The following is a 23,233-nucleotide window of genomic DNA, read 5'->3' as shown; positions in this document are numbered from 1 at the left end:
TCAAAAAATACAAACGTTTTCGGAATAATGATTCCATCATCAGGTTAAAAAGCAGGTTAACATGCCTGAGCCACCAAAATGTAAGGGTAAAACCCTTTACAAAAAAATTAAGTTACCAAAAAATGTACATGTTGTTGTTTAAAAGTAAGTGATGTTTAATATTATATTAGATTTAACTTCAGGCAACATATAACCATGCCTCATGTGAGTACCAGCGTCCGGAGAGTAAACCTCTTCAAACGGACATCAGCTGGTAACTGGTAAAATTTATTTATTAGGAACGTACAAGTATGGTAACAACTATAAAACAAAAAGCTCTTAATCTAATTAAACACTGGTATATATAGTCTTTCTATATGTCGTCACACATTGGATAATCCAGGGACGTAACTCATCCTCTCCTTAGTGTCATAGTTTTGTTAAGTAATCTTTATTGTCAGAACATGTAAAACTAACCGGTTAATATAATGTTTTCGTACTGAGTGTTTGTAACTCATTTGTGTTCACTTCATTTAATTAAATAACTAAATTATATAGTTTTACTTTGTTCAAATAATAATTGTCATTTATATGAAATTTAAAAATAGCTTTTATGTAGTAATTAGTAGGTACTATCTATCAACTGTATTCTCTGGCATTAAAGTGTAATCTCTGGTGATGTACACTGTATAGAAGGTTGTACTTTTAAAAATGAATGAACAATATTGAAGAAACCCCAAATTATACAGTAACGTAGCGGATATAAAGGTAATGAAGTTTTAATGAGATTAATTGATATTTGTTTAAGATTGAAAATAACAATCTTTAGGTGTGTTATTATACGTTCGTTGGCCATCTTATTATCTTCGGACTTTGATGAATGACAGTTTTGCGTCACTGCTTCTTAGTGAGTGTAACAATATATAAACGTTGCGAATAAAATAGTTTCAAGTATTTTTCTTATAATCAATAACGGCGAGAAAAATTTTTTTGTGATAAATATTTACATGATGGTGAAGATTTTGAACTTAGTACCAATTTTGTATTGCATATACTTAGGTAAGTACTTTTTCAATATTTTACATTAATTTTTTTTTCTATAATTCACCTCAATAATTATAAATACATCTTAAATCTCCTGTCACTTTACCATACTTTTTGATTTAAGCCAGTTTTTATATTGTGTTTTAATTTTGATGAATACCTTATTTTATATACTGTAGAGGTTTATTTTCGTATCCCTTAAAATTTTAATTGCGCTGTACTTAGAATACCTCTGACTGTGACTACGTCTTATTTTCAAGTTTCACCCTCTAATTAATTTTATCTGAGTGTAATTATGTTAAAAGTAGATAGTACTTCTCACGAAACCAACTGCGTATCATAAACTCAGCGACTCATAAACTCTCATAAACAACTATCATAAACTCCTCTTCAGTTTCGGAAAATTTGCATGCCTTGGGAACCTTCTTAAAAAAGATTCATACGTAGCCGCCATCTTGATGATAGAGAACTTTAGTAACGTAGAGCCTGGAAGATTGCTTGGTCTTGCCATACACTTTGATCACTAAGAAGTCTCCAGGGTTAACGCAAGTGTTTGTTTCTTCATCAGATGACAACACTAGCTCCTTGTCACTGTCTTGGAGAGAGTTGTCTGAAGCACTAGATTCTCCTTTTAGCTTTATAGTGCGACTGAAAATTTCTTTTGAGGGATTCAGTTCTATGTTCTGAACTCCTGATGGTCCTGCTTCAGGTTTAAACTTTTCTTCTTCTTCTAAATCTGTCGCCACAATACTTTTTCCCGGTTCGACATTCATTTTTGTTTTCTTTTTGTTTTGTCTTCGAGTATCAGACTTTCATGCGAACAGAACCTGGAACACGGTAAATATTATGTTTCTATTCATCCCACATATCTCAAATTCATGACGTGAGCAATAAAACTTGTTTTTAACAAAAAACTTTAATATATAAATTAAAATACAATCATGTTAGACTGTTGTAAAGGTTAGAGTACATAAATAAAGAGTACTCGTAAATCTATTTTGACATTTTTTGTCAAGTATTTAGCGAGAAAGTTGTATGATGAGAAATATCCTTAAAATTAATGAATTTGTTTGCACACCGAAAACATAGGAATCAGTGAGGCCAACAACACAAACTTAAATTTCCCAAAGCCATATCACATAAGCCAACCTGCAAAGTTTAAATCTCTTCTCTCTCTTTGTCAACCATTTTCCATCTACTCTTAAATGTAGATCTCTTCCAATTGCTTCCATTTTTCTCTATCTTGCGCCAATCTAATCCACTGTTTGCCTGGCACTGCTCTTATGTCATCTACCCATCTTTTTTAGGTCTTCCCATGTTTCTTGTTGTCCTCCTTGGTCTCCATTCTAGAATTCTCCGTTTCCACCTGTTGTCATTATATCGGAATACGTGACCTGTCCAGCGCCATTTCGTTTTTGTAATTTCTTTCACAATATCCCTAATCCTAGTTCTACGTCTAATCTCGGTGTTTCTAATCTTGTCTCTCAGTGATATTCCAAGCATGATTCTTTTCATTGCTCTTTGTGTTGTTTCTAATTTTTTAGCAGATTTTTTGGTAAGGGCTACTGTCTCCAAGCCGTAGGTACAAACTGGTAGTATGCATGTTTTATACACCTTTTTCTTTAAGTTTACAGGAATGGAGGTGTTTTTCAAGATATATGCTAGTTTGCCGAAAGCGCCCCATACCAGTTGTGTTCTTTTAATTTCAGCATCTTGATTTAGTTTTCCCAGTTTGATGACATGACCTAGATATACAGAATGTTCAACATTTTCTATGGTATGATTTTGTATTGTTATATTTGTTATATATGGTCTCGGCTCAGTATTTTTGTTTTGTTGTAGTTCATTTTTAAGCCTACTGCTCCTGAAACTGCATTCAATTGTTGTAACATATCATTTAGTTCCTGGATATTATCAGCTATTAAAACTATGTCATTTGCGAATCTCAAGTGGTTTAAGTATGATGTTTTATAGAGCAAGGGTAAATAGTTTGGGAGAAATGGTGTCTCCTTGTCTTACTCCCCGTTGTAGTATTATGGGATTAGTTTTTGTGCTTTTGTCCACCTTTATCTGCATGGTGGCATTTTCATATTTTTTTTTTGATTATGTTAGTGTACCTTGAATCTATACGTGCATTTTCTAGAGATTCAAGCACTGCCCATAATCGAAATCGACGAATGCCATATGAATTGGAACATTATACTCGGTGCATTTTTCTATCAGTGTTCTTACGGTGTACAAGTGGTCTATACTGCTATACCCTGTTTTTAAACCAGGAGGAGTAATTCAAATTTACCGCGCCGCAATGTTTGTTTGTAATTGGTCCAACCTTAGGCAAGTTTACTCCACTGTTACGAAATTTTGACACCAATGGCATTTCATAAGTTATATCGGCGATTATTTGTGTTTTCTGCGTTATTCTTTTAATTTTTACATTTCTAATCTGCTTTTATATAAAAAACAGTTGTTTTTAGAACCCTTTAGCGACGTATTAGTAAAATATAATATTTTTGGATTACCGTCGAAGGCCGATATGATCAACCAAAAAAGAAGATGTATTTGGTAATTTTTCTAGTGAATTTCTTGGGATGAATTACGAAGATAGTAAAAAAACAATTTTGAAAATTGCACATTTCTACTTTATTGCACATTTCTAGTTGATAAAAAGTTGTAACTACAGAGAGTTGTAATTAAAGTCATGTTTTTCATATTAATTTTATTTGGATGTTGATGCATGGCACTGCATATCATCCACAAGTATTTCATATGATGGTACGTAATTACCGAGGGCCAAACGCAAGCATGAAGATAGATGTTCTTCAGTTATCCGATTACGACATTTTGATTTCACAATCTTCATTTGGGAAAATGCAGACTCACACAAGTATATTGATCCAAAAAATACTGTGAATGCTGTGTTTACCATAGTAAACAGGAATTCTTCTTCCCACGCATTAATAAAATGATATGTTTTACTCTTTTTCGTGGCACTCATATCGAGTTTCAAATATTAATGTTAATAATATATTACTAAAATGTTTTACTAGTACTAACTTAGTAATGAATGATTAATGCTTGACTAACAGCAATACAATGCCGATACAGCACACTCCCAGTTTAAACTACATTCATCGTACAAATTTCTAACTGTCAAAAAACGGACGTGAAAGCTAAACAGGGTCGTATTGAGGTGTATCATATGATTTTTAAAAATATTTACTTTTGAAACTATTAGTGTAAGAATTTCTTAAAATTTAATCATTGTGAGCAAAATTTAATGTTTCATTGAAGAAAAATGTGCTAAAATATAATGTTCGTTAACTGAGAGATACATAACAAAGTGAACATTTTGAGTAAAGTAGCATTGTCATAAGTTTATCAAAACCTAAAAACATACCATTTAAATTACTCAGAGTCTGAGGAGCTACATGTGCTGCTGTCTTTGTCTGGACTTATTACTATGGGTTCGATATGGTTCTCTATTATATTGTTCAACTTCCACATTTTGGACTCGACTTTTTGCTGAACGTGTTGCACACATTTCTGCCACGTAGTTGAACTAATAATATTTATTGCACCATAAAAAATATTTTATATATCTGCAAACTTAAAAGTAGTGTTTTTGGCTGCTATATAATTTTTTTACTTCTGCCCAGATGAGCCCACGCTTGGATGTCCGCTTTTCTAGAAGCAGTAGTTGAAACTTTTTCCAATTTTCTGGAACGATAAGACGCGTTGTCCAATACGATGATGGAGTTGTCTTTTAATCGGGGCAGTATATTTTTAAACCAATTTTCGAAAGATTTTCCGTCCATCTTTTTATAGTAGTACCCACTTTTTTTATTCAAACACCCACAGTCCGTCTGGAACAAACCCATATATATTCACTGCCAATGTGACAGATTATATTATTAGTCTTTTTCCTTTTACTGAAAATTTTATTATTTTAAAATTTACTTGAAGTGAAAAAGCACATAAACATTTACCTGTAGGATAATTTAGCTATTTATATGCCAAATTCCATGTCAATCTAAGCTGTTTTTTAATATGTACAGAAAAAACCGTGAATAAATGGACTAAAAAGGAAATAAAACTTTTCGAAACATTAATAAATAAAATATTGGTTTCCCTTACCTTTAATAAAGTGATTACGGCAAGCTATTTTTACTTTTGATTAACAAATACTTTGTTTTTGGATACTAAAAGTTCACTACACACTATAAAATTTAATACTAAACACTTAAACTAAACTCTAGAAAATAACACGACCAGTAAATAACTTACAATAACTATAACATGTAACACACAATATATTAACTTAAAACCCAACATGCTAAAAATACAATTTAAATTTAAACATACTGGCAAGTTTGGACCTGTAAAATGAGAATCCTTCTGGCTTAAGGCAATAAATTATATTTAATAGCCTCTTGACGAATGAGAGGGCGAATATCAACACATTGCTGAACGAATGTACCATAATTTATCTGTGAATGCTGATATGCCGAATCAGCATTATCGCAACTTTCAGGCGAAGAAATAGCATCACAATTATTTCGATCATGCACGTGTGGTGAGTCAGGATAGTCACCGTATTTTCTCCGTGAATCGCGATCTGTCGATCGCGATCGACTCTTTAAGCACCGCTGTGTTAGGCGGTTGGTTATGATTTTAGTTAGTAATTTATACAGATGTGATAGCAAGGATATTGGTCGATATTTGCTTTGTCTCCTTTCTTGAATAGTAGAATGACTTCGGAGTTGTACCATTCTTGAGGAATCTTTCCTCCTTTATCTCCGTTTTTTGACCTCTTATAAAAATCACGTTCCATGTCTTTCAAAAAACATTATATAAACGTTATAATTATGTGTGAGACCAATGTGTTTTTCATTGTTTCTTAATGTGTACATTAATTGTTCGAAATTAAGCCGAACATTTTGCATCATTTCAGGGGTTACTAGACTACATTTAAGAGATATTCGTCATTTTAGTTCTTTGAATAAATCAGAGACGGTATTATAAATCTTGCTTTTTAAATAACCCCATAGAAAGAAGTTCAGGGTAGTTAAAAAGGGGATCTTACTAGCCATTCAATAAAATTTCTCCGTTTAATCAATTGCAGATGATTTCAGATGATTTTCATATCTCGAACCGATGCTCGGGTCTGAATCTTAAACGTGTGCAAATGAATTTTTCAAAAATAATTTCATTTTTTTCATTTCATTTAATAATTTCAGTTCAGGAAATTCACGAAAGAAAATGAAATAATCTACTTTCATAACAATGTCTTTTCTTTACGTAAAGAGTGCAAAAGATAGTGTTCTTCAAAGGTAAAATGTAGATAAATTGTCGGAATAAAAGGATATCGTTTATGTCCTATTTCTAACATCATGCAAAAGCTTCCAGTCAGTTTAGATTTCCAGTTCACAGCGAAGAGATGTCTCCTGACTTCTCGTTGCTTCTATATCTAAGGCTCCGAATATTCCATGTTTCAATTTTTATTGATTTTTTTATCATGGCAAGTCCGAAAATTCTTTGTGTCCCCACTTCATTTAAGAAGCGCTGGTACTTAGGGCCATTGTTGATTTTACTTGCCATGATGAGTTATTTTCTTAATATATTCATTAAGGATCTTTAATGCAGAAGTTTCGTTTTGCTTTCTGTATCCTGATGCTGGGGTCAGAAAGCCCTGCCTGTCGTAAGAGGCGACTAATGGGTAGGAATAGGGAGGTGGAGAGCCGTCGCTAGAGGTGTCGGGTTTGTAGAAACGCACACGGTCGCTTCGGCGACACGGTCACCGGTCTACACTCCTAGTATCCGAGACGAGACTACTCGTGGGACCACTCTACTTCCTAAAAGAGCCTGGTGAGGTTGAACGAGCTGGGCCCGTAAATACCTCTCCTGACCTTGGTCAGGAGGGGTGTGGACACACCGCTCCTGACGGCGGCCAGGAGCGGTGTAGGTGCCCTGGCACGTACCCACCGGGAGATCCAAGAGTGGTAGAGGAGAGATCCTCGGCGGCGACCCGTCTACGTGTGAGGTGGAAATTCCTCCGCCTGCCGAACCTACCCGCCCGTAGTGTGGGAGTAACGGGTAGGCAAGGTACTCACAACACAGGTACTACGGGGAAGGTGGAGCCCCCGCGGGTTGCGTGTGCTAGACGTGTCGTGGTAACCCTACGGGGTACCCCCACAGGGGGACCCACGGGACGTCTTTGGTACGCGCCCCGTGGCACCTTCACTTTGGTGTCGGACTCGTAGGGGCAGAGGTTTCGCTAAGAGCGTATGCCGAAAGGCCAGGAAGCTCAGGGTCCGGCCAAATCTTTACTTGGAGGGCGCGCCATCAAAGCAATATATCCTGATGCTGTTGACCTTACTGGTTTTTCCGTCTTTAGAGTTTATTTCTCCACCAGATTGCCCCTATTTCATACCACTCTTTCACCTTCTCAAGAAAGCTGTTAGATTTAAAGGAAGGGGACCACTTATACCGATAGTTGTTCTGCGATTTCACCATATTTGGCTACCCTCACTTAGTTTAGCCTGCATACCAATGCAGTTATCCGGGGTTTGACACGTAAAGCTATAAGTGAGAGTTGGGTGTCTTATGAGGACCAGTTACCAAAAACCATCTCCCGTCTATGACGTTCGATGTGGTCGTTCTGATAAAATGTACTACCTCTATAACACAACCCTACACCCCCTAATGTTTATCAACAGTTCATAAACAACTGAGCTGGCCACTTTTGGATTGTTTGCTGCGGGTGTATTTGGCAATCATCTTGTTCAATATATCTACGGAACCCTTTGTGACATTATAATGTGTTATTATATATTTTTTTGTTATTTTCGTAAACTGCGGGATATTGGTGTTAGAAAGAGTATAACACTTCGGTTTACTTTTGGTATGTAGGAGACCAATGTGATTTCCGACTGAAATCATAAAACTTAGAAATAAATATCACGATTTCGAGCAGGCATAAACGCCAGAGGAATGTATATTTTATTTCTTCGAAGCGTATTACATAGTGTTAATTTCTTATCGATGAGATCTTCTGTTAATTTAAAAAAATAAACAAATAAGTTCACGTTTGTTTCTTCGAAAATATATTGGTGTAATTGGTAGGAAATTAGAAGATTAGTATTGTTTACACTAATGATCCTTTAAATAAATAGAGAGTAACTCGACCTATTATATATACCAAATAATTTTAAATAATTTATGCAACCGTTATTAGATAAGCACATCTATTTGAATAAAATAAGAGCTTGAATAGGTAAGTATCTTTCTAAGAAATTTTTCTAAAATTATTTGGTATATAAATGCAATACTACATAAAAAACAAAAAATGGAAATTTACATAAAATAAGTCATTAATTTAACACACTTTTAAATAGTTCTCATCAATAAATATGTTTCCAAACAAACAGTCGACACCAAGAACCAAGTGGGGCGATTTTTCGCCACACATGCATTGCTCTTTGTACAGTAATTTCTTAATTTTTAGAAACAATACGCGGATTAGGCGATGTTGCTTTTAAGCTTATAAAAAACAATATGCTACGAGGACAACCTCGTAAGTACACTAAAAACAAAAATATTAACGGAAAAATAGGCAAGCTGAGACAAAAAATGGATTCGAAATTCACTTATATAACAATAAAACGCTGAAAACTTTGTTTTCAAAACATCCACAAAATTTATTATAATATTTTATCACTATAGCAGTTTCCGCAGAGTGTCTTTCTCAAGTGATCTATTTTTGCTTTTGGTTGGATTTTCTCTTAGTTTATGTTTTGTTGTCTTGTTTAGCTTGTTCACCTCTTCAGAACGTGGTTTGTTTTTTTGTTGGGTTGACTTTTGTTGCTGCATTGGTTCTACTGGTGGTTTGCTTCGTTGGATGTGTCCTACGAAGGACGATCCTGGATAATCAGAGGCGAAAGGGTCGTTGAGCTAAAACGGTCCTTTTCAGAATTTTATTAGTGAAAAATAGATCTATTTTTGGTATGTGTTTATACTTTATAGTCTTTGAATAGGTTGAGTAGGGGAGAACTGTTTGTCTCAAGTTAGTCATTCAGAATTATATACTTTCTTATAGTTTCTTTAAAATATTCCCCTTAGAAAATTACTTTTACGCCATCTATGTCTATATATTTTGCTAGAAACCTTAAAAATAACCCAAAAGCAACGAGCGATTTGTCATGCCTTTTTTTAACAACGAAATAATTCGCCAAATGTTCGCTGTTCTTTTTAACTTTCATTTGTTAAATATGAACCCTTCCTTGTAACAAAGAAATCATTTTCTATTGTCGAGTACCCTGCTCACCTTCTAAGAAAAGCAGAGATGTTGGTTTTCGATGAAATTATAATTCCTGTCAGGAGAAAGTGGTTAGGTTACAAAAACGAGCACACTGGCCTTGCCATTTAAGTATTAGTTTCGCTTGGCACTCTTCGGCCAATACTCCCACTCTTTTTTTATCCTTAGTTTGTCTAAGATCAGAATTCGAGCTCATTTTCGAGTTGGTTCCTGTGGCAAGTGGTTTGTCTCCATCAAATGGCGGTAAGTGTATTTTCAGTTCACCCTTATCTATATGTATATCTTCACACAGTGCTTCCTATATTAACTATTTTCTCTTTTGTCAAACAGACGTCTTCCAATTTGAAGAAACAAAGTGACTTCTATTTGCCGTTCGTCTCTACTGTTCGCCTCTACTGTTCCTACTATTCGTCTCTACTGTCCATCTCTACTATTTACTACTACCAGTACTGCTACCTGTATTACTACTGCGTGATCTCCTTGTTCTGCTGCTTCTCTTTCTTCCTTTTCTTTCTACCTACATCAATTTGCTCACGCCGCTTGAGCAGTCCCAATGTATCTGTTGCGAGGGCAACGCGTCAAGTGCCTTTATTGTTGAGACCGTTCTATGAAAGACATCATTACCTGTGCTTACTGACTGCCGGCTAAGTACAATGCACATTATCCAATTGTGAGTACCGACATTTTTACCTAAATCGTTAGTAGTTGATTTACGACTTCAGTGCAGTGACTTTGCTTATTTATGGCTAACTCTACCCGAACGAACTATTATCAATATAAAACTACAGTATAATATATACGTATAAATTACGAACAATTTGTTTTATATGTAGGTTATATTCATGATCAATTTTATGCATAGATTTGAGGTGATCACGATCAAAATTTAGTAAATGTTTACGTATTCTCAAGGCATAAAAATCACTTATTTGATGAATATTGACGTAGATACAATTATAATATTCCTTACTTTTTTTCCTATTCTTGAGAATACTAAATTATTCATAATTAGTTTTCAAGAAAGATATTTTTTCTTGTATTCAATAATAAATTGTTCAATCACTTATCTCGTGCTAACTTTTCAGTAAAAATTATTATAGTGCATTTACTTTAACTACTATACCTCAATATAACTTTGTTGATGAACTGTTTGCCTTTTATTTTTTTGTTATCATCTAAATGTGTCGAAATATTAAGTGTGTACTGCGCAATCATAATAACTTTTCTCTCACGGTTTACTTTATTCTCGCGTGTTTATCTTAACTGTACCTTACCTTTTTTTGTTATCGTGTTCTATATGTCTCAAGGTTTGCCTGTTCCTCTAAAAATAGGGCGATGTCCAAATATTTCCCTTCTCTTATCTTCTAACCTCTCTTCTCTTTATCTTCTAACTTCTCTTCTCTTTACCTTCTAACTTCTCGTCCCTGTATACTCAGTACTTCTTTAACTGATTCTTTATATTTGAGCTGTAATAAGAGCCCCGATCAAGAGACCTCTACCAGACTGAAGCCCAAGCCTAGAACCTTTCTTTGTGTAACCTCTGCTCTGTCATTAAAGGGGATACCCTGTCAAGAAATAACATCTTAGGCAAATATATTAAAAACAAGAAGAGCCAAATAAAGCACTTACACAGTGGTGTATAAAAGTTTAAATGTGGCGACTACCCAAAATTTACATCGAACTTTTAACAAACGTATTTCACTTCACCTTTTAAACCATAATCATTCTTTTAATGACGAATTTCAAATTCTTCACATCCAAAATAAAGGCCTTAAGCTACCTTTATTAAAATCTATGGAAATTAACAAATTAAAAAATACAGACATATGTAATTCTAAATGACTTGAGACAAAACAGTTCTCCCCTCTTCAACCTATTCAGTTAAAGACTAAGTGTAAACACATGCCAAAAATAGATCAATTGAGAAAGACACTCCGCCGAAAAAGCTATAGTAATTAGATATAATAAATGTTGTACAAGTTATTTGTCACAAGGTTATTAAACAAAGTTTTCAGTGTTTTGTTGTTATAAATAAAGGAGACTAAAATAAATAAAACACGCTACAGTTCGTAAAAAAACATGAAAAATTTTAGTACTTAAAAATTGGTACTACGTAAATAGTTTGAAATATTTGTTTTACATAAATAACTTATTATCTAACTATAATAAAACTTATGTAAAAAATTCGTATAAGTATCATTATACATTATTAATATTGGTTAATTTGTAAATGGAAGTACTCAAACTGAATTAATACAAAATATAAATGTAAACTATTTATTTACAAATTAATATCCATTTATCTACGAAGGTCAAGACCAAAGATCGAAGGTATTTTCCATTTAATTGAAGTGAACACACCATTTAAATATCTAATAGCAATATGTGCAAATAAACAGGAACTATTTATATACAGCATAGTTTTAGTTACATTATTGTAATCAATAATTGTTATTGCTAAATGGCAATATTGCTGTTGATGGAAAGGATATTGAGTAGACTTTGTCATATAGATACGTAGAAATACGGCAATACTCTGTGATTTTCTGTCACCACACCACGAGTTGCATTAAAATTTGGATTCAGGTTCAGACCTCCACTTCACTTTTGCACTTGTGACGTTGGTTGCTTTTTTTTTGGATATGAAAACTACCTCTATTCAAAAAAATCGTATAATTCTAAACTAAAGCAGGTAATTAATTCAAATTATCTTGAATGAAGTGAATGAATGTCAAGAGCTATTAAACATAAATGACATTAAACAACAACAAATTTAAGATTATATCACAGTTTAACTCCTAAATGTCACCCCATACATTGGTGATAATTAACACGATGATAATACTTACACCCCACTTTAAAATTGGACTTGTGCCGCTGGTCTCATTTATTTTTTAGGGATGAAAACGACCCCTATTGGAAAAAAATAATGTAATTGTAAATTAAAGCAATTTAAAATTATTTAATTATACAGTGACAGTAAATTTAGATTTCTTTACTGTTTTAATTTTTTACCACATAATTTTCACCCTTATAAAACCACCACTTACGAAGAAATTTGAAGAATTGTAGTATTTTTTTTTCATTAAAACTATAAACATTTTGTAGGTTTTTTAAAGGGCAATAAGATTATTTAAATAATTTTTTAAGTTGTAGGTTGAAAGGCTTGAACGAGTCTCTAATAACGAGTATATGGAAATTTTGAACAGCAATTTCTTAATTAATTTTTGACTCACAGAAAAACAAAAAACCAAAATGTTAAACCTAAATGTTATTTAAAAAAAAAGCATTTTTCAAAATTAAAAAAAAATTATTTTACTTTAAAATTAAATTTTTTCAAAAATAAACACTGTGAACCGGTCAAAATTACAGATCATATAAACAATACATAAATAAAGTAAATTGTAAAGCGGTAACGATTAATCATATTTTGAGGTGCTAATTAGCGAGTGATTTTCACCATGTTTTTACTAAAAAAAAGATACCAACTTTTATTTTGAGCGTAATTCGCATAGTTTTGATGATACAAACTTAAAAAAAGAACGTGGCACTTGGACAGTGCTGACAGACCTTAGCCAGAAGGTTACACGAACTTTACTTTAGTGCTGACAGAAGTGAAAACTTTTTATAGCGTGTTTTTACTATATTGTAGATTACTGAAATTTTATGCCCGCTTATGACTGAATTGTTAATATTTTTTATAATCACACAACACATTTAATTTCTTTAAAATAACAAAAAAATTTTCTTTTTAAAAATTTTATTTAACGTTTGTAGTAATTTTCAAAAATTTCTAAAATATAATATCAATAGAATTTATTTATCATATACACTTTTATTATTATTATCTAGCATTTGTGTTTAATTATTTCATTTTGATTATCATTATATTCTAAAAAAAAAAATCATGAATACTGGGAGGGCATATTAATTAATTTTTATTAAAAACTGTTGTATATGTAAATACTTATCTATAAACGACTATAAAATTTCTAAAATAAACTTTTGCTTATTCTAATTAATTTTATTAATTGTAATTAATTTTTTTTATTTGTATCTAATTTTATTCAATTTTATCTTTGCATATGTTATTTAATTTAATTTCATAGAATTTTATTTATTATTTATTATTTTTTATTACTATTTATAATTTATTAAAATAATTTTAATAAACTTTTTATAATTTTATATAATTTTTTTCAAGTTTATAGAATTTTATTTAACTTTACCTAAGTTTATTGAATTTGATTTTATTGTATATCATTTTATTTAATTTATACAATGTATATATATATATATATATATATATATATATATATATATATATATATATATATATATATATATTTATATAGAGGTGTTAGTGAGATAGGATTTCAAAGGCAAAGCTGTTCAACCTAGCACTAGGATGAAGACATTTTCACTAGGTACTGAAGTACCGGGCCCAAATTAGGCGTGGGCAAGTTTTATGGCTATTTTTCGATATTGTTCTCGATATTGCGTGGCATGTAATAATTCATCTGCTGATGAGCCAGTCCATTAACGAAGGTTTCGGAGTCATGAATATTTCTTCCTATCAGTTCCTGTTTTTCTCTCGATCTTTCCGTTGAATATTAACTGCAGTGTCCAGTATCTGCTACCTCTTATTATATGCCCCAGATATTCAAGTTTTCTCCTTTTCATCATTTTCCTCAAGTCACCTTCGCTTTGAACTATTCTGTTTAAGACTTCTATGTTTGAGATGCGTTGAACCCATGATATTTTAAGGAATTAGACCACATCTCGAAGGCTTCTAATTTGTTCATCATATTAACCTTCAAGATCTAGATTTCACTCACACTAGTTTCAAATATCTTTTCATTTACATCCAATCTTTATAATTTATAGCTATGTAGTTCAGCTTCTTTAATAAATGTCTCAGTTTTTTTATTCATGCAACCAGATTTTCCTTTATAGCAGAGGTTCCCAACTAAATTTTTCCAAGGACCCCTTCATCAAGGTACTAGAAAAGAGCATAAATATGTGAAAACATAAATCAAAGTCAAGTTCACGGAAGTATATCCTAAAAGTCGTGGCTAGGCTGCGTAGGTGCTCGGCTGCGTTGATCTTTATCGGGTCAAGTAAACTCTGCTCTACAGACTCCAAGAACTGTTTCAAATTAGGAAAGTTAGTTAACGACTCGTTTTCAATCCTTGCCGCCCACAGCTGGCACTTTTGTACTATAGCACTGATCTTCTACTTTGAACATATCTACATTTTTCCCTTGAAACTTAAGTTTAATACATTCAAGTGTTCAAACACGTCAGCTAAGTAGACAGTTGAGCAAAGCCAAGAAAAGTCAGTGAGAACATCTGCGTACTTGGTGTCAAGAAGAAAAACACGAACTTTATCTCTAAGTTCAAAAAATCTTGTCAATATCCTCCCTCGAGAGAGCCACCTTACTTCCGTATGAATAAGAAGGTGTTCATGCTCACTGCCAATCTCTTTGCACAACAAAGATAATAATCTGGATTGCAGAGGTGTCGGTGTTTGTTCATTGTTTCAATGTCGTTTACGATTTGAACTACTTCGTAAATTATCTTCTGCAAAGGTTCAGGCAATGTTTTGGCTACCAAGGCTTCACGATGAATACAACAGTGTGTCCATTTTACCTCAGAAGCTACTGCTTTGACACGAGCTTGAAGTCCTGCTTTGAGGCCAGCCATTGATTTTGCTCCATCCGTAGACAAGCCCACACATTTTGTCCATGTGACGTCATGTTAATTGAAAAAATCATTCAATGCAGTAAAAATATCTGCTGCTGTTGTGTAAAGTAGTTCGTATGAAAGAAAAAAATCTTCCAATATCTGGTCCTTCCACAAATATCGAACAAAACACAACATTATTCCTTTTTTTGGTATGTCGATGCTTTCGTCCAATTGAAGAGCAAAGATGTCGCTCATGCTAAGTCTGACTAGCAATGTATCTTCAATATTATTGGCCATATCTGAAATTCGTCTTTGGACAGTGTTGTTAGAGAGCGGAACAGTACTTATTATCTTAACAGTTGCATCACCCAACATTCTCTTGCATAGAATTATTGCTGATGATAGTATAAGTTCTTCAGCAATTGTATTGTTTTTCCACATGTAGCGACAAGCTGAGATACCTCATAAGATGCAAGGGTTGTACTTTCATTTACATTTGCACCATACTGTTTAGTAATGTTTTTACGAGATCTTTTAAGCTCTTCTAGTTTGTTTTAAAAAAAATCGAATGACTTACTCTTGTACTCTGGATGTTTTGTCTCAAGATGCCGACGTAGTTTTGCTGGCTTTATATACTCATTCGAAATGCTTTCGTAGCAAATTATACATTGAGGTTTAGGCTGCTGCTCAGGGCCATTGAACGTGAAATCCATTTCCAAGTATCAGAGTAATCAGACGAAGACGAGTTGGGTTCAAGAGACACTGACAAGTTCGGTTCGAGGGTCATTGACTTTTTAACTTTAATATTGAATGCATTTTCTCCCTCTTCGTCTGTAGGTCTATCCGGTTTTAACGATCCACATTTTAACCAACGGTCCATAACGTACGGGTAATGTAACTTTCCGTGAAAAACAAAGCTTCAAAATGTTGCACAAAATCACACGTTTCAACACGGTCAGAGACCGCACTAGCAATGAACTAACTAACTTAAGGCGCGTTTTCACGGGTCGATCTGGATCGAACGATTTAGGTCGATTATTAAATTGAAAGCAAATTGAATATGTAAACCGTAAATCGACTTGGCCGTTCGGCGGAGTGAGGCGATTCGACGGAAGTAGAAAGACTGTCTACTTTTGATAGGCGATTGCCGCCGAATCGATGTCGAACGACTGGAATAATCATTTTTTACTAAAATAGATGTTAGATAATAATTATTTTTCTTCCAAAAACGAATTGTCATTAGAACAGGCAATTTTCATTTTTTTTGTTTTGGATTTTGGTTTGGTTTTTTGTATACATTAGTCCCATATCCACTATTTTCCTTTGAGATTAAAACATCCAGAAAAGGTAACGAGTTATTTTATTTCTTTTCCATTGTAAATTTTATTGACTCCTCCTTTTACCTTTTATTTATATTAATCAGAAATGTATCCAACACAACATCTACATATTTCCAACATATTGTGGGCTTTAAATTTTGATTAGGAATGTTTGTTTTGAAGTCTTCCATCAATATATTAGCTAATAATGGATTTAAAGCACAGCCCAAAAATTTTGTTTATAGAAATCATTGTTTAGATAAAAATAAGTGTTGTCAGTAGATCGTGTCAACAGTTCCATTATAGCTGATACATTTAATTTGGTTCTAGTTGTTAATCTATCATTTTGTAATTTGGTTCTAATTGTTTTCAAAGTTTTATCTAAGAAAATACCATCTTAATGGTGCATTTATAAATAGACTATTTATGTAAAACCTTACTTAGAAAATATTACATATACAAATCAATGTACCAAATTATAATAACATTTAAAAATATAGATAATTTTAATAAAATTTGTTATTTTTTTCTCTATCTAATTTTGTTTTATTTAAGTCAAGCATAGCTACAGCTATACAGATCCCTCTTTATAATAATAACTTTTCAGTTTTTTTTTAATGATACATCATACACAATAATAATACACAAAAAAGGTGCTACATACTTGATTCATTCATGCCTAATTAATATATAACATCAGTCAACCTCCTGTATATAAAATACCAAATTTTTATTGGAAAAAATGCTGAAAAATATTTTTTTTAATAATTTTTAAAAGTATTTTAAAAGACCTTTAATTTTGATTTGCTATTATTTACTATTAATTTTAGACTTATTCTTATAATTTAAACATTATTAAATTTAACAAACGGGTTAAATAGATGGATTGAAGTAATTATATTATTAATTTATAAAAAAAAAATGTTGCCGGTAATGCTTAACGCATATTTGTATCGTTTTTTTGAATTTTATCAGCAGTTTTTTCTAAAAGTTCTTTAAAATGTGCATTATCCATTCTTAAATGATTTCTATAAGCCTCTGGATCTTCCACAACCATTTCTTGGAGCAGGTTTTGTGATGCACCATGAGTATTTCGTCTTAAAATCCACGGTCGGGTCCACCACCTTCGTTTATTTTTCTTTTTGTTTGATTTTACGATTTCTTCTCGAATTGCGTAACAAATAAATTGCACACCTACATTAAGAATTTCATGTGACGCCATTTTGTACTACAATTAATTCAACATTCATCGAGTGTCGTGTAAACCTTTTTGCTTTTGGCACAGATCGAATTATGGTCGAACGATCCAAATCGTTCAACCCAAATCGACCCGTGAAAACGCGCCTTTACTAACAATAGCCGACTGACATCTCTGAATGAGAATTGGCTGTGTAACTGTAATTCAAATACTCAGCACAGCGACGCATTTAAAGGCGCGCTCTCACGGGTCGATCTGGATTGAACGATTTAGGTCGATTATAAAATCGAAAGCAAATTGAATATGTAAACCTTAAATCGACTTGGCCGTTCGGCGGAGTGAGTCGATTCGACGGAAGTAGAAAGACTGTCTACTTTTGACGGGCGATTGCCGCCGAATCGATGTCGAACGACTGGAATCGAATGTGTAAACACCTGGTCGAACGGAAACACAACGTACCGAAAGCCGAGTAGAGTACTTCTAGCGTGTATAAAGTTGTTGTTTTTAGTACGAAAAGCTGTAATTTTCGGAAAAAATGACTGAAAAATGATCAGATGCAGACATGGCAAGATTTTTGGATGCTTATCAAAACTATAATATATTATGGAATCCACAAACCGAGCTTTATTGCAATCTACAAGCGAGGCGAGAGGCATTGCAAGCAATTCTACAACATATGAATAAACTCAATATGTCTGAAAATAACTTGAAAAATAAAATAAAATATATTAGAACAACATACAATCGTGAATTGAGCAAAGTATTGAAATCACTAAAGAGTGGCTCTGGACCTGATGACTTATATGTACCGGTTCTAATTTGGCTTTTTATTTTTAAAAACATTCATTTTGTTGTACTAGTCCTTAATAAATCATTTACACACAGCTGTCTCCAGTGGCTAGAAATCGATGAACTATTTGCAATTTCAGCCCTGCTGGTAATGCTTCACGCATATTTGTATCGTTTTTTGACTTGTCTCAGCAGTTTTTTTCTAAAAGTTCTCTAAAATGAGCATTATCCATTCTTAAATGATTTCTATAAGCCTCTGGATCTTCCACAACCATTTCTTGGAGCAGGATTTGTGATGCACCATGTGTATTTCGTCTCACAATCCACGGTCGGGTCCACCACGTTCGTTTTTTTTCTTTTTGTTTGATTTAGCGATTTCTTCCCAAATTGCACAACAAATTAATTGCACACCTACATTAATCATTTCACGTGACGCCATTTTGTACCACAATTAATTTAACATTCGTCGCCTGTCGTGTAAACCTTTTTGCTTTCCACACAGATCGAATTATGCTCGAACGATCCAAATCGTTCAACCTAGATCGATCCGTGAAAACGCGCCTTTAACGACATAAAGCCAAAGTAGGGTTCCATCTAGTTCCAGTGTCAGTGGTGGTGAAGAGGAGAGTCCGAATCTGTCTTACACGCTAATATTTTTTTAGGTATATAAACAAAATTATAGTTAACAATTTGATATAACTTTAAGTTTGCGCGATATATGTTATTAATTTTAAAGATTTAGTTTAGAGAGAAAAACTTTGTTTTCGATCTCCAAAAAAAAATTTGCAAAATGGACTTATATCGTTTTTGTCCCTGGCTCCCCATATATTTATTTTTATATCTTGCGGACCCCTCAGCCATACCTCGCGTTCCTCCCGGGGTCCGCGGACCACCAGTTGGGAACCACTGCTTTATAGCATTGTTTTTTAGATTATTTATATCTTTTCACTATGATGTTTATTATTTAGAATATTTAATTTAGGTATGCAAAATTGAAATATTAACAAAATATTACTCTAGTTATAATTACTATTTTTTAATAAATGTTTATGATTTATATTTAAAATTTTATAGGTTTTTGATTTCCTTATAGCATTCTTATAGTATACACGAGGCTAATTTTATTTGAACTTTGGATAAGACTTTGAAATGCCGCAGTAAAATGATATAAATAAAAAATATACTACTTAAATGGTTCAGAGAATAATTAAGTCATCTTTTTAATTTAACCTATGGACCCATACAAGTACAACTTCAATATTTCCATTATTTCTTATAAAAATAATTATAAAACCCATTACTAAAAGTTGTAGTATACATTTTTTAATTGAATTATAATAATTCAAGGTTAATGTCATAATGTTTTTCATTGGATAATTGCGACAAATACTCATGTTTGTATAAGTATGTCTGGGTCAGGTGAGATTTTTGCGTATCTACTAATACATCAGTTCGTTAATATAGTAAATGAAATAATAATACAGTTTTATGAAAATAGGGTTTCTTTCTATCAAAAACAAAGTAAGGTAGAGGCACCAGTACCTGACACTCTAATGCCAGAAAGATACATTTTCTGATATTAAAACGTTAATTTTACTCCGATTTTTTTGTTCTCTTTTTTTTTAATTTTTTAAATTTAAATAAAACTTGCCAAAAAAATTTATTTTTAAATACATGTTTTGTCCCCAATACCTGGCATTGCAAATTTTGCAGAATCCAAAAAAATACCTAATACCTGACATATCAAAAAAGGTATAAACTAATAAGTTGTCGGTGCCAGTCTTGTCTTGTCACTTAACCCTATTTTTGATATTCAAAATAAATAACAAATATTTTTTTGAATAAGTTTTAATTTGTGAGATGGACGCAATATTAAATGTAGGTGCCTTTATTGATGATGATCAAGACGAGGACATAGAAAATGCGCTTTTTCTTCACATCTTGCACTATACTTCTTCTTCGTGCGACTAGGATTACTCCTATTTGTTAGCCGCCATGCTTAATTAGGGCCGCTTTAATTTAGATACCATATCTGATATACAAATGTAAAAATCTTTGCACTTAAGCAATTTGTTGAATTAAACAAAAATTATAGGTCTTGAAACATAATTTCAACTGTCAAAATACAGTCATGTTATCGACTTCTAAATATTTAAGCCTGAAAGTGTTGATTTATTTTATTTTGCGGAGTATTACATTTGTATTCACAAACCTACACTCTGGCGGAATTATCCGACCATGCGGGTAATTGCGCCCAGTGATGGTATAATACCGCCCAGGGTTACATTATACGAAAATCAAACACAAAATAATTATTTGCTTACGAACAACATCTTTATATTTATTATGTAAAAAAAACATATTCAAAGAACTACTTAATTAAAAAAACGAATATAAAAACATTTAAAACTACACTCTATTTGCAATAATCGCATACAAAAGTTTTGTGATTATCGTAACCACTGCATTCCTTATGCACCCATTTATGGCAAACTCCGCATCTGTACCACATTTCAGATTTTCCATTTTCACCACAATACATGCATTCTTCTTCTATGTCGCTGTTGGGATCATCGGAACTATGATCGTTGCAAATTTCCATTTTATCGTGGGATGAAGCACTTGAAGAACTATCGTCAAACTTGACTTTCCTCGTGGCGCGTTTTACCTTTTTGCTGACGTTTTTGACAGGAAGTTTTTGCTTTCCTTTCTTCTGTAATTTTCTATTCTCTTTCTGCTCCAGTTCTATTTTTTCTGAAGTTGCCGTCAAAATCTTTGAAATGCCTAATTTTCTACCCCTCTTTTTTAATTTATTTTCATTCACTACGCACAACGGTGTCATTTGTTCAATAGATATATCTCCTTGTCTCTCGTTTATAAGCTCCGATTTTGATGATGAAGGAGCGACATCTGCCTGAGCTTCGATGACTTTTGATGTACTTGGAATAACATCAGGTTGATTTATTTCCAAGACTGCATCTTTTGAAGGTACTCGATTTGGTTTGGAGGTATAGGGAGTAATATCAGCTTTAGTTCGACAGCGGGAATGTTAGAAAGGGTGGAAGGCAAAAAATCTTTATCCGTGAAAATATTCGGTCTATATGGAACAATACCACTTATTTCAAAGCCTTTTTGAGCTTTTTCCATGGTGGCTACATAAACGAATGCTCGATTGAAAATTTCCGCTATATATTAAATGGTGTTATTTTTTGGTGAACATTTCGTCTCATATAGAGAGAACATTCACTTGAATAGGCAGATTTTAGCGGACCAAAGAATGCTAGATCTAGTGGCTGTAGCTTATGGGATGTGTGGGGCGGAAACGATAACATAATGATAAAATTTTCACGGCAAAATTCATATGCAGATAAAGAATAATGACTGCTCTGATTATCAAGCAAAAGCAATGCTGGGTTGTCCTTAGAAGTAGATGCACGTTTATTAAAATGCTTAAGCCAAATCAAGAGCAATCAGCTCAAACGCAATCATTGCGTTTGAGCTGATCCGACATTCGGATTCTAAGATAAATAAACATCGGTGGTATATATATCCCTGATGCACTTACTGAGCAGCACACAGTTATATTTCGACCTCTCTCCCAACTTACAGCTTTTCCCAGTTGTTTGACACCTTTTGGGGCTATAATTTTGGATGGCACCTGCACCGTGGTAATACCTGTCTCGTCGATATTAAATATACGGCAGGCTTGAAAGTTATATTTTGTTAAGACTATGTTTAAATTTGTGAAAAAAAGGCCTACACTTTCAGCATTAAAACCCGAAATTCTCCCTAAACTGGTTTCCTCGGGCTTCCTCAAACTAAGATTTGGATGCCGTTTTAAGAAAGCTTGAAGCCAGTCTTTACCGGCCATTTTTTTGTCATCGTTGAAGCAGTTTTTAATATTATTTTTAACCGCAAACTCGTAGACGATTCTTCGTAAATCAGTGGCCGTTAGACCATAGAACATCTTCGCCAGATAGATGCAGCGATCAGCCACTTGCTGTTCTTGTTCACTGGAAAATATAGGATTACGACCTAGTTGTGCTGCACAAGCATTGTTGGCATTTAGTCTATCTTTTAATGTAGAATATGGGATACCTGAAAAAAGAACATTAGAAAATGGATTAAAAAATAGAAATCCTATATTACCAAACTCTCTTGCACTTTGCCTTTTTCCCTTTCCGTTTCTAACTGCATTTATAGCTTCCTGAAGTTGTTCTGCATTCCAAGTTGCCTTTTTCCGTGAATTCACCGTTGCCTTTGGCATTCTTTATCCTAAATTAAAAATGTATAAATTAATGTTTAATACCGCTCACTGGAGGGTAATACCGCCCAAGGTGGGCGAAATTACCCGCCATCGCCATATTATAAGCAAAACAATTGTTAATCGTTATTTCTCAAAATATTGAAAGAATTTGTTTCGATCCATATATATAAGAGGACCGGTCACTAATTAATAAAAAAATCAATAAATTAAGTATATAAATAAGTTACTTACAACATATTTTCGAGCACGTAAATATTATAGCGGCACCACACAAAACACGTTTATCGCTGTCAAACAACTAAACGTGCTTATGCTGGCGATCTTGTTGCTCGCTTCTCTCGGTAGTATCGTGACGCAAATTCAACGTTGTCAAAGTTACTATTTCTCTATGTTTAACATATTGTATAGAGTGGGCGGTATTTGCCGCTGGGCGGTAATACGACTTCCTTCAACAAAAACAATTCATCTTAATTGCTGCAGTGAAGTCGTTTTCTACTGCTTTCCATTATTTACAAAAATCAAAACAAATATACTTAACCACAAATGTGAAAAACACGTGCCACGTGTGCTGCTGAAATGTGGATGTTGAATGTTGATATTTTGGTAATCGGGTAAGATCCCCTTGTGCATTCGGTT

The 23,233-nt window shown here is 33.3% G+C and overlaps 1 protein-coding gene across 2 annotated transcripts in view; it reads left to right on the top strand.

Moving 5' to 3' along the window:
• The first annotated feature begins 619 nt into the window (after positions 1 to 619).
• The window catches only part of LOC140443677 (carboxylic ester hydrolase-like), a 73,088-nt gene continuing 50,474 nt past the window's right edge, over positions 620 to 23,233 (top strand). The window contains exons 1-2 of one of the 2 annotated variants that reach the window (XM_072535051.1): positions 620 to 747; positions 809 to 1,038. In XM_072535051.1, coding sequence (XP_072391152.1) covers positions 987 to 1,038 — 52 coding nt within the window. In that variant the 5' untranslated portion in view covers positions 620 to 747; positions 809 to 986. Of the gene's footprint in view, positions 1,039 to 23,233 lie in introns of both variants that reach the window. The other variant, XM_072535050.1, reaches the window with a different exon arrangement.

This window comes from Diabrotica undecimpunctata, chromosome 6, assembly GCF_040954645.1.
Source record: "Diabrotica undecimpunctata isolate CICGRU chromosome 6, icDiaUnde3, whole genome shotgun sequence".
Lineage (NCBI taxonomy): Eukaryota > Metazoa > Arthropoda > Insecta > Coleoptera > Chrysomelidae > Diabrotica > Diabrotica undecimpunctata.
The sequence above is the reverse complement of the archived record's forward strand: the minus strand, read 5'-3'. Positions and strand labels throughout refer to the sequence as shown.